Source organism: Astatotilapia calliptera, chromosome 7 (genome assembly GCF_900246225.1).
Source record: "Astatotilapia calliptera chromosome 7, fAstCal1.2, whole genome shotgun sequence".
Classification (NCBI taxonomy): Eukaryota; Metazoa; Chordata; class Actinopteri; order Cichliformes; family Cichlidae; genus Astatotilapia; species Astatotilapia calliptera.
In genome coordinates, this window is record NC_039308.1 from 33,084,564 (window position 1) to 33,102,448 (window position 17,885).

At 40.1% G+C, this 17,885-nt stretch overlaps 2 protein-coding genes across 2 annotated transcripts in view; both read left to right on the forward strand.

Annotated features, from left to right (window-relative positions):
- The first annotated feature begins 167 nt into the window (after positions 1–167).
- alad (aminolevulinate dehydratase) lies at positions 168–9,730 on the forward strand. The gene is made up of 12 exons (XM_026174425.1): positions 168–256; positions 1,344–1,462; positions 1,557–1,607; positions 4,360–4,456; positions 4,721–4,856; positions 4,943–5,026; positions 5,234–5,322; positions 7,170–7,225; positions 7,323–7,410; positions 7,501–7,587; positions 7,716–7,845; positions 9,265–9,730. The coding sequence occupies exons 2-12, from the start codon at positions 1,344–1,346 to the stop codon at positions 9,321–9,323; spliced, it is 996 nt and encodes a 331-aa protein (XP_026030210.1). The 5' UTR covers positions 168–256; the 3' UTR covers positions 9,324–9,730.
- Positions 9,731–13,350: 3,620 nt separating this feature from the next.
- The window catches only part of npr2 (natriuretic peptide receptor 2), a 94,564-nt gene continuing 90,029 nt past the window's right edge, over positions 13,351–17,885 (forward strand). The window contains exon 1 of the mRNA XM_026174420.1: positions 13,351–14,368. Within this exon, the coding sequence (XP_026030205.1) occupies positions 13,672–14,368 (697 nt within the window). The 5' untranslated portion in view covers positions 13,351–13,671. The remainder of the gene's footprint in view (positions 14,369–17,885) is intronic.

Genomic DNA, 17,885 nt, shown 5'->3' on the forward strand with positions numbered 1-17,885 from the left:
GTTTTTTTGCGTTTATTTATATATTGTTGAAAAATGCCCAAAGATATATCAAACTGTTACAGATACATGAATAGCAATTATTTGTATTATTTTTTTTCTAAAAAATTAAAAGTATAATTATATTAGACAACCTTATTACAAGCAGAACTGCAGTCGATAGGTGGCGATAGCATAAAACTAAAATCGACACCACCGAAGAAGGACACAATGTCAGTCGACTTCAGTACGGAGAAGTGAGAAGCTGTTGTCTTGAGAGGTGAGTTTATTGGTGTATTTTAACGTCTGCTCTTTTTTCATGTCTTTTAAAACAACTATAATATATTTATGACATTAGCTGCGGTTAGCGATGATTTCTGTAGTTCCCCAGTCAGTAAAAACTATATTTTCTAACTAAACGTGAAGAAGAGTACCTGCTCAATGAAAAGCTTGAATTAAAGTTCAGAGAAGAATGACGTCTCATTTAAAGTGTTTTTTGGCCTTTGCGGTTCTCACTTTGATCATAAACAAGGTTAGAAAATATTTAGTAACTGTGTTAAGATGCCACTATGCGCTTCCTACTGTGGAGTTATTCTTTCTGAAATCATTACATTTTTACATCCTAGATTTTCCTAAAATTTTGTGGTCCAAAGTTTGCACATAAATAATACTTGCTGTGAAATTTTAGCTTCATATATCAATATCAGTTTTCTTTCTTTCTTTCTTTCAAAAAGACCTGTACCTCCCAAAATGAAAACCTGTACTTACATTTTTGATTGAGCAAACATGATAATTTTATATTTTGTGGTACAATTTATCAGTAGATGATCTGAAGAAACAAAATTCTGGAGTTTCTTCATAGTACTCTTATTATAAGACGATAATTTTGGAAAATCAAATTTTTCATTTTAGACCCCATTTACAGACCTACTGCTTAGGAGGGGTCTTATAATTCAGGTTAAGTTAGAAATATACTAAGAAGAATTAAACATTCAAAAGGAACACATGTATTTTTTTGAATATATAACAATAAATGTAATAAAACGATTAAGAGTAATGAAAAAGGGATTATTGGCTCATTTCTTGTAGGTAGTCCTGTCAGGCCAAGTCTGCATGGCAGTTACAAGACCGTAACATAACCCTAAGATCTTGTGGTGAAAAGCTGGTTCAGTCTATTAAGATAACATTTCGGAGGCAGCTGTGGGTTGTTGACTCTGCAGTTGGATTGAGCCGAGCTGCTGTTTGAAGAAGCAACTCCATGCATGCTTGATCAGTGTTAACGGTCACCGAGCTGATGGGCAAATGTGTGACAGAGAGGGAATATTTTGGATCTTTGTCATTGATGGTTTCCCTGTTTCCGTGTAAAGATGCAGACGCCTGCAGAATCAATCCTCCACAGTGGCTACTTCCACCCAACCCTAAGATACTGGCAGACCTGCATTGCCGATTTAAGACCTGACAATCTTATCTACCCAATCTTTGTTACGTAAGTCTTAAAATGACTTGGGGTTGACCAGAAGAAGTTTAGGTCAGTACATTTAAATCTTCTCACTCTTGTTATGTGGCCTTCTTTGCTGCAGAGATGGTGCAGATGCAGTAGAGCCCATCGGCAGCCTGCCGGGACAAGCCAGGTAAGGTCCACAGCCATCAATAGCATCAAGTCTTCACAGCTGCAGCACCCACTTTCAGAACAGCTTAAAAACCTATTGAAAAAAGAATAATTACATTATAGAAGTGTTCATTTTAACAAAAATCACATGGGGTATGGTGTCACCCTGCAGTTGTGAAACCACTGAGGGTGTAGTCTCCAGATAAAAATAGTCAGGAAGGGCGGAGCCAGAGCCAAACACTGGACCTGGACCGAGATAAGACGAGAATCGTTAGACCTGTACCTCCCAAAATGAAAACCTCTACTTACATTTTTTGGAGCGTCTTGGTAACATGACATAGAAATGGAAAATTTATTAAAATATCTGTTTACCATGTAAATATTAATGTTTGCACATATACAGAATGTAATGAAATTCATTCTGGTTTCTAGTGTGTAATTGGTGTGTCATTTGGGTTCCATGAAATCCAAATGACAGACCAGATCACAAACACCAATTACTTAAACTGCAGAAATGGCGTGTTGATGACATAAAGTCTTGGATGATCTCTAATTTCCTGTTTCTAAATTCAGATAAAACTGAGGTTTTTGTATTGGGCCCTTAAAAAAAAATAATTCAGAAACATCATGTCAAACCAGATATGTCAGATGGCGTGACCTTGGCCTCGAGTAACACTGTGTAGTCTTGGAGTCATTTTTGACCACAATATTTCCTTCAGTGTGCGTATTAAGCATCTCTGTAGGACTGCTTTCTTGCATTTGTGCAATATCTCTAAAATTAGAAACCTCCTGTCTCAGAAATGAGTTCACACGTTTATTACTTCTAGTCTGGACTATCGTAATTCATTACCGGGCTGTCCTAAAAACTCACTGAAGGCTTCAGTTGAACCAAATATACAATTCCTTTTGTGCATGAAACTAAGAACCAATTCAAGTCACACTGATGAATCACATGAAAACATTCCTGTACCCTGTGATAGGGCTGGGCGATACATCGAGTTTTTTTTTTTTTTTAAATATCGATATATTTTCATACGAGATATAAGATGTGACAATATCGTTTATATCGATATAGTCTATGTTACGTTGTGTGGAGCCGCAGGTTTGCCTCTCTTTCGTCCACTTTTGTCTCTACGCAACGTTACTCGGCCTCGACTCTCCTTCACTGAACACAACTCCCCCTCCCCCATAGCTTCACCTGCAGGCAATGACAAGATGAAAGCGGAAAATCTCCGTTAGCGAGTTACCGCGGATAGCCCCGTGCGTGGGGCTGGACGGCGTCAACGTGTTAGCGAGCTAACCGCGCTAACGACATGCAGCCCGGAGGGGCTGCACGGCCTAAAATCCTTTCATTTTCTCAAAACTCGACAGTGCGCCTTATTATGGGCTCAAAATGTGGTCATAAATATTTTGTATGTGTAAAAAGAATTTGTGTGCGTAAAAAAGATTTGTGTGTGTGTAAAAAAAGATTTGTGTGTGTGTAAAAAAAGATTTGTGTGTGGACTTAGAAAAAAACCCCTGCAAGTTACAAGTACGGATTTTGACCCTATTTTTCTTCCTTTCATCTGATTGGTGAATGTCATGTCAATCACAAATGTAACAATCCAATCAGAGAACAGATGGGTTTGGCTGTCGGAGGGGCGCTTTTTTTGAACTGCAGGTCTTTGAAGGGAATAAATGCCCTTTTACATGCCAACCCAGCGTTTTCCTTCATCACCACGAAGGAAAACAGTCTGTGGTCGTCCGAGTTTGGTGATTTTTGTGTCACAGGACTACGTGTTTAATACAGGGACTTCCACAGCCTTTTCAACAGCGCTGCGGACCGCGGGGTGGGGGCGGGCAGTGTTTTGGAAATGACAGTCTTCATTACAAAGCTTTCTTCGTTATGAATTAGCATACATGTTTTTATTGAACATTTGAAGAACCAGCAAAAAAAACCAAACTCTTGTAGAGGACATAAAGTCAGAGATAGAAAAGACAAGGAGCAGGTGTATCTAGTACAGGTAGAGCTGCTGCAAAAACGCACAGAGCCCAGCAGCCAGCAACAAATTCTGGATCCTTTGCTTTTAGTTAGCAATTAGCATTAGCAGCGTATCCTGCATCCGATGTGAAAGGACTTTTATGCTGCGCGCTGTGACTCACAGCAATGGTCCTGGGTCAGCCCTGACTTTGTATTAAACTAATCCTAAAGTAATAATGGTATTTCTAACCACTGATATACCACAACTTTTTCCTTTCAATAGCTACTGAAAGTTAGGGGACCTAGCTGCTATCGGATATTTATATAGCGATCCTCCAGCTTCAAACTGTATCACCCTTCAAGGACCTGCAGTTCAAAAAAGCGCCCCTCGACAGCCAAACCCATCTGTTCTCTGATTGGATTGTTACATTTGTGATTGACATGACATTGACCAATCAGATGAAGGGAAGAAAAATAGTGTCAAAATTCGTACTTGTAACTTGCAGGGGTTTTTTTCCACACACAAATCTTTTTTACACACACACAAATCTTTTTTACACACACACAAATCTTTTTTTACACACACACAAATCTTTTTTACGCACACACAAATCTTTTTTACACATACAAAATATTTATGACCACATTTTGAGCCCATACCCTTATGTATGAATTCTGGTTGTGCTTACTGACCGCGAACCGATTTTATGTGGTACACAGCGCTCAGCAATCTGTCAAAAAATGTTTTAATATGACTTTGCTAAACTACAGAGCTGCACCGCTTGATGGATTGTCATTATATTTGTACCTGCAGATATGGAGTGAACAAGCTGGAGGGAATGTTGCGTCCACTTGTGGATAATGGCTTGAAGTGTGTGCTGATTTTTGGTGTCCCGGCTAAAATAGCAAAGGTATGAAGATCTAAAAACCTCCAGGTAGACTTTTTAAGTCATTTGTTAAAAGTTCATCAGTGAAAAGTTTCTGTTGGAAATGATTAGACTGGATTCACTTCGCTGATATTTTGTGCCTGAATGGGAGCAAATTCCTGAAGCCAGAAGCTTTCTGGAAAGCCTGACATCTTGCTATAGCTGGTTGTTACTGCCCGAAGATTTGTACTGACACGACTCAGTTCCCTCACACTTGGACTCGCTGATCTCTCATGCTTCCTCCTTCAGGATGAGAGGGGTTCAGGCGCCGACACCGACGATACACCGGCGGTACTGGCAGTCAAGAAAATCCGATCTTTGTTCCCGGAGCTGCTGGTGGCGTGTGATGTCTGTCTGTGTCCCTACACGTCACACGGACACTGTGGTCAGTGGCTTGTCCTCGTAAAGCAGCCTAAAGTTCATATATTTGTGTTGTCATATTATTTATTTATTTGTTATTTTTCTTTGCAGGCATCCTGAATGATGATGGCGCACTGAACAATGATGCCAGCTGTCTGCGTTTGGCTGAAGTAGCGCTGGCGTACGCTCGTGCTGGTAATTCTTTACTTTGTTTTTTCATGATTGTGCTTGTTTTATTAGTGTGACAAACTGGAGGAAGCCTCCTCATCCCCTCCTTTCCTCTTTTTTTTTTTTTTTTTTTTTTTTTTTTTTTAAATTTTATTAATGTAAGGCAAAGTTAAAGCCACACTACACTAGACTACATTTGGTGCACTAATCATCGCGTTGTATGTTGCTCTGCAGGTTGTCACATCATCGCTCCCTCTGATATGATGGATGGAAGAGTTAGAGCCATAAAACAAGCACTGATTTCCAATGGTTTGGGAAATAAGGTAAATGTATTAACTTTTATTAATATTTAGATGCAACTCAGAAACCTGCGACCTAGTCTCATAGTGTGGCTCATCAAAGTATAACCATTCGCCTGCGATCCTACCTTTTACTATTGGGAAAGAATGTGGAAAATGCTAAAAACTGAGAATGATGTTCCCTCCAGAGAATTTCAGAACAGATTTATTCTCCAGGAATAAATCAAGACTCATCAGGCCAGGCAACATTCTTCTTCTATTGTCCAATTTTGATGAACCCATCCAAACTGTAGCCTCAGTATGGTCTTCTGCTGCTATTGTGCAGAGATGCTCTTCTGCATAACAAATAGTTATTTTTAGTCATTCTTATCAGCTGCAGGAGCTGGTGTTACACTCATGATACACAGACAGTGACTGGTAATTGGATTATGTCATTGTTATTTTTATATGGTGTTCATTTTGGCAGCAAATTGTGATTCAGATTTAGTCAGTGCCTTTTAGTCATTATTTAGGCATCTAAATTCTTTTAGTTTTAGTTGACTAAATATCATATGAGTTATAGTAGACTACATCCAAGAATTGAATGTTAAAGTTTGTCTGTGAAGGTTCTCAGTCATCCAGGTCATCGTAGTCAAAGGAGCTTGCAAAGAAAGCGTCTGGACTTCTTTAAGTTGCTTGAAGACGTTTCACCTCTCATCAGAGAAGCTTCTTCAGTTCTAAGGTCAAATGGTGGGGAGTCCCAGATTTAATCCCAGTGGGAGTATCCCCCCAAAGAGGGACAGAAGGACCCCCTGATGGTCCTCTAATCACATGAGCCAAGGTGTGAAACTGGGTGTGGGTCACAATCAGCCAGGGTTTCGGGTGAGTTCATTGTGAAACCTGGCCCCACCTTATCATGCGATTTCCTGAGGTCAGATGGCCCAGGGTGTGAGTGAGCGTTAAGGCGTCTGGGAAGGGATCTCAAAACTGGATTATAGATGGCAGACAGTTTGTGTCGTAAACCCCACTGTGAGCGACCATCTTTGGTCGCTCACAGTGGACATAGATGGCTTCTTTCATTCCTCTTTCAAACCATCTGTCCTCTCTGTCCAAAATGTGAACATTGGCATCTTCGAAAGAGTGTCCTTTATCCTTAAGATGCAGATGGACTGCTGAGTCTTGTCCTGTGGAGGTGGCTCTTCTGTGTTGTGCCATGCGCTTCTGAAGTGGCTGTTTGGTCTCTCTGATGTAGAGGCCTCTCCCTCCGTCCAACCTCACAATACAAGAAAAGAAGGAACTCTGGGACTCTCCGCCATTTGACCTTAGAACTGAAGAAGCTTCTCTGATGAGAGGTGAAACGTCTTCAAGCAACTTAAAGAAGTCCAGACGCTTTTCTTTGAAAGCTCCTTTGACTAATGTTAACGTTTGTTTACCAGAGAGAGTTGTGCCACATGGTTTACCAAGAGTCTTATTTTCCTTGACACCAAATCAAAATGTGTCCATACTTCTACTCTTCTCTTCCTCCCAAGCATTGACATTTTGTCATGTTTCCATGAGGAACGGGGAGCATGGGAACTCCCACCCTGTTTGTCAGGAGCTGATCACATTGTGCGCGTCTGACCTTTCTGCACAATGAGATTACTTCTGATTGGATCACTTCCAAACTCGTCCCGCCTTCCTACACATCTTAATTAGTTGTGATTGGCTCTCGTCTCTCCAGACCGTTTTCATCCTGTTGTTATTCATCTACGAAATTGTCAATACTCTTCATCAGTTTTTGTCCCCATGCAACAGTTTTTTATGTCATCAGGTGGGAAAAAAGGTTCTTGACAAAAACTGTAATAAAATAAAATCTTCTTGAATTTTTTTTGTTTTTTCTTCTTTGTTTTCAGGTTTCAGTGCTGAGCTACAGTGCAAAGTTTGCTTCTTGCTATTATGGTCCCTTCAGGTAAGTGAACTTCAAACTGCATTGTTAACAGATCAGTCAAGGGGCACTTTGAACTGAGAAGAGGCCTAACCCCACCCCTTGCTGTGTTCATATACAGGGATGCTGCACAGTCGAAGCCTGCATTCGGGGACAGACGCTGCTATCAGCTGCCTCCTGGCGCGCGAGGGCTCGCCATCAGAGCTGTGGTAAATGATTTGTGAACACATCTGTTTGGCAAAAAAGTTTTTACACTCAAACACTTGTTGGGTATCCTGAGCTGTTGGTCTGTGCTGCAGGAGCGAGATGTGAGAGAAGGTGCGGACATGCTGATGGTGAAGCCGGGTCTGCCATATCTGGACATCATGAGGGAAGTCAAAGACAAGGTGAGCAGCTATATTTCATGTACCAGTCCAGTGAGGGTGGGAGAATTCAAATAAAGCATACTTAAAATTCCTTCAGTTAATTAGCAACATTTTAAAATATTAAATGTTCTTTGGTTTCCTCGCCTCAGTTCCCCACTCACCCCTTGGCAGTGTACAATGTGTCTGGGGAGTTTGCTATGATATGGCATGGCGCGCAGGCTGGAGCGTTTGACTTGAAAGCGGCTGTGATGGAGGCCATGACAGCGTTCCGCAGGGCAGGTGAGACCCTCTGACAGTGTTTAATTACCTCAAAGAAAACCTCTTAATGTGCAGAACACTGCGCTTTTAAAGCCCCAGTCTGATGTTACAGGTGCTATTTTTAACCTCTGTTTATGTTTTATTTTTTCAGACAACAGTAGATACAGTTAGGCTAGTAAGTGTTTTGGCAGTGACACTAGTTTACCTGTTTATTTTTTCCTTTGTACTCCACCACAGTGTATTTTAAATCAGCCCATCCAGATGTGCCTGAAGTACAGACTTTCAGCTTTATTTCAAGAGATTTAACGATAGTTTAACTATCTTTTGATAACTTTTGGTCTCTTTACTTTTTACCCCTCAACTGTAAAAGGTATATGGGGTTTTGAGCAATGTGAACACCAAAGTTTGTGTAGTGTGTGACATAAGACTTTCAGATTGATGCCATAGGAGTATCTACTAATAGGCCACTGCCAATACTTTTTACTTTTAGAGTTATTAAATTTGTGAATACCCTTAAATGACGGCTGGTTTTTACCCCAGAGCAAAAATAAGAAGCAGGTGATCTCTGTACAGGAACGTTTAATAGTCACCATCTTGTAAAATATGATCACAAGCTGCTCTGAATCATTTTTCTTTCATTTAGCTAGCTGCTTACTTTTCACGTTGATGCAGTCTGTGGTGAAAGGGACCAGGATGAGTCCACAGCAGTCAGCTAAATTAAGAGGAAGCTAAAGTAACAGCAGAATACAGATAACACATTTAGCTTGACGCAGTCTTTGAATTTCTTGTAAACTGGTAAAGACTGACAGCACCCATCCTGTCTCTCTAGCAGCAGTACCTGCAGCATGCAGGGGTGAGTCTAAAGGGAGGCACAGAAGTTACACTGCTACATGTATTTTAAAGCTTTATTTACTTTTCTTCATCCATTACCTGCTGCTTATTTGGGTCCTTTCATTGGTACGGCACTCTAAGAATAGATTCCCAGCCACTACCTCTATCTCTTCCACCCAACCCGGGGTGGATGCTTGAAGACACTCCACGTTGTAGCTTGGGCATGGCTGTGCTCAGCCTGAAAGTGTGAGGTTAGCCCACCACCCGCAGGAGGAGCTGCAGGGTCTGATGCAGTGTGGTCTAATCCCCAGTTACCAATATAAAGCGCCTTGAGGCGACTGTTGTGATCTGGCGCTATATAAATAAAATTGAATTGAATTAATATATATTTTTATATTAGAAAATATACATCTAATAATGTACTATTCTCATAGATTAGGCTAGCAGTAATTAAATCTGCTTTCTTGTGGGTCAGTAACAATCTGGTCTTCTGGTCTGGGCCCAAGTGAGGGGAAAAATTACATCCAGTTTCTATGTAGCTTTAACTAAGTGTTAGTTCTGCTCTGGATTTGGCTAATATTAATAGCTTCTCCTTGCTCTTTGATGTAGGCGCTGACATCATCATCACCTACTACACACCTCAGCTGCTCACCTGGCTGAAGGAGTGAAGAGAGATGATCTGGACCAGAACAGAGGTGGACCAACTGACAGGGCATGCTCGCTAAAAATCCCTTTAAGGGGGAAAAATGAATAAAATCCACAAATTGTGATCCGTTTTGGGCCTTTTTCTAATGTTTATGGTCAGTTTCATGATAGCAACTCAAATGGCAAAACTGCACATGTATCCACTGATACAGTATCATATATACCTGTCTGAGCTTATCAGGGGCTGATATGGAGCCGAACGCTGAGAGTGTAAATGCAGATTTTTCATTGTGACTTCTGGGTGTGTAGGATCAGTGTTAAATAAAGTCAGTTATCTCTACTAACCGTATATCTGTATGAATCATCCTAAAATGTCTGATATATGTGAAGTATTTCCAGAGAAAATAAAGTCATTCACTCAGATCTGTAACTGTGTGTATTATTTTTAGTCTTGTTTTTGTTTTTCCTGCTATGATTACACAAGTAATATGATTGCACCACTACTCTCATTACATAGGTACTTGATTACATAGGTAATCTGATTATATGAGTACTCTGATTACTGTATTACTCTGATTACCCAAGTACTCAGATTATCTAGTAATCTTATTACCTAAGTACTTTACTCTATTACAGTTTTACCCAGGTACACTGATTACCTGAGTAATTTGATTACAATAATTGATTCCAAGCATCGTACCTAGTTATGAGAGTAGTGGTGCAATCAGATTACCTGTGTAATCAGAGTAATCACATTACCCAAGTACTCTGATTACAGCTTTACTCTGACTACACATTACTGATTACTACCAACTTTTTAGTTACAGCAAGCCACAGACCAAGTCCAGCAATTTATCCAGAAACTTTGTTGTCTAGTAACAAAAATATACTCCTAACTCTAAAGTCGGTGGCTGGCTGGTTGATTTGTTTAACTTAATAAATTTGTTTAACTTAATAAATTTGCCTTGCCTTAATATCGCTACATAAAGTCAATTGACACCTACATTGAGCTTTATTGTTTTTTACTTTTATTTAATTTTCTGAGTTTCATCTTGTTTTCTGGGTGATATGGGAGCAGTAGGAATAATCAGAGCAGAGCGCCTGCAGTGTTTCTGGTCTATGGTGATGATTTTTGAAAGATTATGTCTTAAAGGAAGGAGACAAACATGCTGCTTTTTCTGTGAGTTTTTTTTTTAATTGAATTGTATTTCTAACATACTACTATTCAATAAACATTTCTGTTATAATGATTATGCCAAACACGCAAAATTAATTCTATGGTTGTTTTTGCAGCGTATAAACACCTTGACTGCTGTCTTTTGAGTTGCAGAAAAGCTGTTCAATGAATCATGAATGTCTAATTCAAGGTGCTGCAGTGTGGGTAGAGGTGATCACAGCTGGGCAGAAAAAACCCCCTGTAAGAAGCAGCATTAAAACAGCAAACAGCTATTTTAATTGCTGCATATGACCTCTCCCTGCCTCTTCACAAGCCACATTTTAGATTATTTTCTGAGGAGTAAAGTTCCAGCTGAGCAGGAAAAGCCATTAAGATAGAGTCAAATATCAAAGAGGTGTCAACCTTACTACAACAATTGCAAAAAATAATTAAAAGAACTAAACTTAAACTAGAGGTGGCCAGAGCGATCCAAATATCGATAGTATCGATACCAACACTAGTATTGGTATCAAATTGATACTAGGAAGTTCAGTATGCAGCCTGCTGAACTGTGTTAATTATATCTTTGGACCAAATAAACCTCAAACATGCGCTATGAAAATTGTGTTGTTTAGAGACCGTAAGGTTTACATTCCAGGTCTCCAAAATCCCAGTTTCAAAACACATGAAAAGCTGAAAGGTGTGTTTTGTTGTGTTAACTAATTATTGTGGACAGTAACAATCACAGTGATATAGTGGTGATTAAATTGTGTTCAGAATTTGCAAATTGAGAATTCATCTCATAAGTCATAGCACACTATACTCGCCCAATTAGCTGCCTGAATAACCTTGGCAACACTGGCCCTGTATTTTCTTGGTATTGGATCGATACCAAAATTTGTAGTGTGGCACAGCACCACTGTGAATGAGGGAAAGTATGAATATTGAATGTTTTTGTTGAAATGTCCAGGCAAGTATATACATGTTAAATGAAAAGATATACGTGTTCAAGGAGCGTCAATTAACACACAACTTCAGGTCTTTTGATTTCTATATGATAATTCTTCATAATTAAACAATAAGAAGAAGTAGTCTGATGTCCTGTAACCATTTTGAAATACAATAGCACATTAAGTATCGGTTTCGGGTCAGTATCGTCGATACCACCCTGATTTTTACTTGGTATCGGATTGGACAGGAAATCAGTGGTATCGCACATCGCTAACTTAAACATTAATGAATCATTCATTTATCATTTTCAAAAGCAGTGATGAAGAGCCTGAATTGTCTTGAAGAAAATACAGTATGTGTGTAGCTTTTCAAAAACAAAACAAAGTGTTGGACATTTTATTCATTTTAACATTAAATTTCATTCATAGCTTTTCTTGGACCCTGTCCACGATGCTTGATGAGTATATCTATAAAATATCTATAATAAGCATAAAGTAAACACTATATCTGCTTATCTACTACTTCAATGTGGGAGAAGAGGTTTTTTCCATATAGCCTCACATTTTCAGTTTTTGAACTCCCTTAACATGAAAATATTCATTATTTTACACATATAAGGAACCTTTTTACTCCATTTTCATCAACACAAGGCCCTCTTGCAGAAGGGCTGGCCCACCCTTTGCTATACACATTTTTTAGGTTCTTGGTTCCCTCGGACAACTTTAATCACGTTGACTTTAACTCAAGTGCTTAAGACATCCGTGGGTGCTATAGGAGCACCTATAGGAGGTGCTTGGAAACCCACTGTTTTTGTGTGCACCATTGAACTTTCTATTTTCTTCCATGACTTTTATTTTTTGGATTTTAATCCTTAGTTAGGTGGAACTGAAAACTATCCACTTCTACTGAAAATTAAAAAGATAAGGTGACAGGTGACAGATGTAGGCTGGATGGTTAATCAAAATGTAATGTTAAAAAAGTATAACTGTTCGTGTCCCATACTATACTAGCAGCATGTCTCCTGGGAATCTTTTTAATGCCTGGAAAGAATTCTGTGACGTTTTATACAAACACTCATTTTACCAAGTGAATCAAATTTTGCTGATTCCCTGTTGTGACCAGAATCCAACAAGCAAAACACGGACAAAGAGTATGTTTACTTTACTTAAAACAGGAACAATTTACCCTTCCAAGAGTGTCCCTGTAAATACACATTAGTAATGCACATGAGATACAAAGTGAAAAGCAAAAACAACCAAAAATTATAAACTTAAAAGCTAAGGAGAATTTAAAAAACCTGAAAAAGTTGTAGTTTGGGGCCACAAACAGGAGCAGCAACATTCAGGTGTAACATCTGCAGACTGAAGTGACTTTACCAGCTCACCTGAAAGACCTTAAATCAGTTTAGTAACACCAGCACCTTAAAACTGGCACAGTTTGAGCAGCCTCAAGAACAGTCCCAAACTTATTCCTTCTAAACATGCTTGCTCTGTAATATGTGACACGGCAGGCAGGGGGCGACCTAACTCCGCTTTTTAATGGGCTGTTTCTTCATACACTGCAAAAAATACCAAATATTTTAACAGGCGATTTGACGTGTTTGGATTTGTCATCTGTGAACACTTCACGTGTATAAGCGTGACTCAGGGCACCTTCTTCTTCTTCCTGATGCAGTTCGTTTTACTTCATCTTTCCAAGCACATAAGTGACAGTCAGAGTCTGCCGTGTTTCATTTAAGTGGGCACAATGAGGTTTTTTAGATTTCAAATGTATTATAAACTGTATCGGAATTATCTTAAATCAGTGAAACATTAAAAATGACCTGAATAAAGGAAATAAACAGGTCACGCTGATTTATTGACACTGTAGGGCGCACTTCTTGCAGTGTGTGACGTGTGGGGGCCGAGCAGAGGGCTGCTCTGATTTAACTTGGAGTCATCTGGATATGTGTTATCACTCTCCGAGAGACTGTCAGTGTAAGGATTGCGCAGCGCTGGAAAAGTCACTTTGGAAGTACCACGAGTTCACTAGCGGTGGATTTTTACGCATCGGAGACGCATGGCACAACCGGACTGCCATGACAAGATGACGCATTTACCGACTCTGTGGCACTTGTGATTGAGAGCGAGAGCGAGAGCGAGAGAGAGAGAGAGAAGGAGAGAGAGTGAGGCAGACGGTTTGGTGTCAGGTTGCCACATCCGGCCGTGTCTTCTCTCCAAACAGTGCGCTCTCCGTTGCCGTGCGCTTTCTCTTTGAGACGAGAAATGGGATGCAGAGGCGCGCTGGGATGCTGCGTGCTCGCTGCACTGTCTTGCTGCCTCCTCCCCGGCTGCAGAGGCAACATAACCGTGGCCGTGATGCTCCCGGACAACCACCAGAAGTACCCGTGGGCTCTTCCGCGCGTCTTCCCGGCACTCCTCATGGCGCACGAGGACCTGCACGTCAAACACAAGCTTCTGCTTGACCGCTCCATCAACATCCTGAACTACAGCACGGAGGACCCCGCCGCGGGGTCGTGCGCCGAGAGCCGGGCGCAAGTAGTGGCCGTGGACGCCAAGCTATACATCCGCCCGGACGCCTTCTTCGGACCCGGGTGCGTGTACCCGCTTGCCTCCGTGGGGCGATTCGCATCCCACTGGAAAATCCCGCTAATCACCGCTGGTGGACCCGCGTACGGCTTCGACAAGCGGGAGGAGTACCGGACCATTGTGCGCAGCGGACCGTCCACCACAAAGCTGGGGGACTTCGCCAACGTCCTGCACACGCACTTTAACTGGACGTCCCGGGCAGTGGTGATATTCTACGACCGGCGGCAGGACGACCGGCCGCACTACTTCCTCTCTGAGGGGATTTACCTGAACCTGAAGGAGCAGATGAACATTACAGTGGGGGCCCACCCGTACCAGGAGGACTACAAGTACCACAAGGATGTCATTACTTTTATCAAGGAGAGCGGGAGAAGTAAGTTCATGCTGAGGGAGGTGTGATTAAAAGTTTGAAATCTGGGAAGTTAAAAAATGGGTATCTTACAAACCAACAGAAACAGCAGCTCTAAAAGAGTATGATTAAAAAAACACCAAAAGATTTATTTGTGTGTGTGTGTGTGTGTGTGTGTGTGTGTGTATCTTTTTTTCTGTGCATTTTTATCTTGAAGTAAAGCAGATCTCCAGCTGGATATTATAAAGATAATGTCAGTAGATGGAAAGCGAAATTTCCATCATACTGGATGATCTGCATGGGAAACAATTTGGTTAAGTTGCCTGCATGCAGATTTATTTCCCAATTGTTTGAGGGAGGGGAAAAAAAAATCTATATTCGAAATGATTTAAGTGCATCAGACTGTTGTGGAAATACCTAGATGTCCACAATAGGCATTTTGCTTTTTCTCCCAGAATGAGGTCACAGTGAAGTTTTTTCCTAAGAAGATACAAACAGAAGTGGACTGGAATAGGTGCAGGGAAAGCCTGTTTACTCGGGAGTTATTACACAGGAATGTTTAGGCTGTGGGCAGTCTGCTGCTTTGGGTTTATTGCCTGGTGGAGGACCACCACCTGTGTTTTTTAAAGACACAGAGAGAGAGGGAAGTTGTGAGTAAACGTGTGTCCTTGCAGCCAAACAGTGCTGCTTGCTTTGTAATGAGAATATAAAGGAGGCTTACAATCAATTCAGCCTGGTCAATATTTGCTGTGCAGCCAGGTAAGTTAGGTTTATATCAATTATTTAAAAATCATGTGGAGATAAAGTTTCCAAAGAGAAAAAAAAAAAAGCAAAGCTGTTTGAGGGTTTTGCACAGGGACCTGAAAACAGAGACTCCCAGTTCATGCAGTTCAAAATACTACATTACTGTGCAAAAGTCTAAAGCCACCCCCCCATTTGTTCACATTTAGCTGGGAAAATATGAAATTGGTGCACAAATTTATTGAAGCTTGTGCAAACTTACATATAAATACAGTATATAAATCAAAAAAGAGTTTGTATGAGTCTAACAAGCTTGAAAAATCAATATTTGGTGTGACCACATTTGTTCTTCAGCACAGCCTGAACTCTCTTAGGAAAGTTTTCTTCTAATTTCTTTAAGCAGTCTTGTTCTCCACGGCTTCACGAAGACAGTCAGAGCTCTTGGCTGCCTTTTGCTCCATTCTCCATCAAGATAATCTCACACTGCTTCAGTAATTTTGAGATCTGGGCTCTTGGTGAGGCCGATCCATGACTGATAGTGTTCCCTTGTGTGATTTTCTATCCAGTTATGCTTTTACTGCATTGAGAATCTGGCTGGCATCATTTCCATCCTGAAGAGAGCACGTTCCTGTGTTCATCCCGCCATCGAGCTTATCACAATCTCTAACATCCCTCAAACCACGATAGAGCCCCCACCGTGTTTTACAGATGGCTGTAGACACCCACTGTTGTACCTGTCTCCTGACTTCTTCCAAACATTTACCTGAACCAGAAATTTCACATTTGGGTACATCACTTCCTCATACCTGTTGCCACTTTTCACTTCAGTTCTTGTGTAATTTGATGTCCCTCAGTCTTTTCCCACCCTTATAAATGGCTTCTTGACAGCCAGCTGTCCTGAGATCCGTCCCTTAAGTTCTGTGTCCGGTCTTTGTTCTATTGCTATCTCATCTGTTTTAGATAGTGTTTCAGACGTGTCCTCAAAGCTTTTAAGGTCACACAGCATGCTGAGTATGCATATAGAAGTTCTTCAGGAATCAACTGGTTGGGCTCAAAATACTATGTTATGTCTCTTGAACTGTGTTATTATTCACATTTTTATTGCTTAAACTAAAGAAATGAGAACATTATGTGTTTTTTCAACAGGTTTCTGGTAATAAAGTACCCAACGAAGATTATACTTCTTTGCTAAGTTGTCTGTTGTGTGTAGACACAACACTGTTTCATCCCTTTAGTTAGGTACCTTTTTTAGTCCTGGAATGATTCGTAGGTCATGTTAAGTGGTTCACCAAATAATAACTTTTTTCTTTTTTCAAAATGGTCAGGTGAAGGACTGGATGGAAAATTAGTGAAAAAGCAGCCAAATGAAAACTTTGAAAACCTCTATCACACCTGGAGAACTGGTGCTCAAGATCGGGTTAAAAAAAACTGACAGAAAAGTCTGGCTATATGACTCGAGTCTTTTGCGCAGCACCTTAAATAAAATATAAATGAACAACTGAAACTGTTTGCTAAAAGTCCAAACAAAACTGTAATCTAAATTTACTGGATTAATAGTTGAAATGAAGTAAACAATAAAAACTGAAACTTCTAGCTAAGCTGATGATATGAAGAGCTGTTAAAACTACAAACCGTACATAAATGGTTGAAATAATAAGCTTACAAGTAGCAGCAGTATAGTAATAGTTGCTAGTAGTACTGGAATGGACCCCCCGCGACCCTGAAAAGGATAAGCGGAAGCGAATGGATGGATGGATGGATGGATGGATAGTACAGGAATGGTAAGGTTATCATTGGATCAGTTAACACTTTGTTCTTCACTTTAGATAAGATATTAGGATCTAATATCTTATCTAAATATTAAATCATATTAGAATTTCCAACTCTTATTTTTAAGACCCTCAACCCAGTTCTTCATCTGTACAGTCTCATTTGTATTGATACACGTCCGTGTACAAGAAATAAGTATTTTACACTTTTTAAGGGATGAAAGAATGCAAAGTTTGGAGGTTGGAGGGGTTTGGTGGTGGATGTAATCATTTCAATCATATAATAAAATTTTTGCTTGATGCATAAAGTTAAAAGATTAAAACTAATAAAACAAGTTTAGTTTTAAAAAGGGACTTTTCCATTTGATTACATTCTGTATGATGGATTATGTAGAAAAAGTAGAATTGGGCTGAAAGATCTATCGCTTTATCACCTATTCAGGTTGTAAATCGTGTTTTTAAAAAGTAACTAAGTAATTAATTACTTTTGAAAATAAGTAATCAGTAAAGTAAGGGGATTATGTTTTTGGGGAAGTAATCAGTAATTAGTTACTGATTACTTTTTTCAAGTAACTTGACCAACACTGGTCACGACGGCATTAAGACGGAGTCAGTGTGCTAATGACAATTATGTGTTTGTGACAATATGGAAATTAACTGTAATAAATTGGCAAAAAAATCACAAATCTTTTGCAGAAATTCACATTAAACAGAATTTTACATAATTATTTGGAAAATGACATAGGTACTTGACAACATCTCTTTTATCTACCATATAAGAAACACAAATTTACTGCAGAGTGTTGGAAATCTGTCTGTTTATAACTTAGATGTCAGTTATTTCCAGATTTGTGCCAAAGTGTCTGAAAATGATTGTGGTCAGACTGAGTCTGTTTACAGACATGTTGTCCCCTCCATGAGGTAACCTGTGCATTTGCTTTGAAATTGGTAGCCCAGGATGATTGAGGGTGTTGCACTCTTAACCTCTGGGTGACCAGTTAGTTGCTGCAACTACTTGCAGTTGGTTGCTG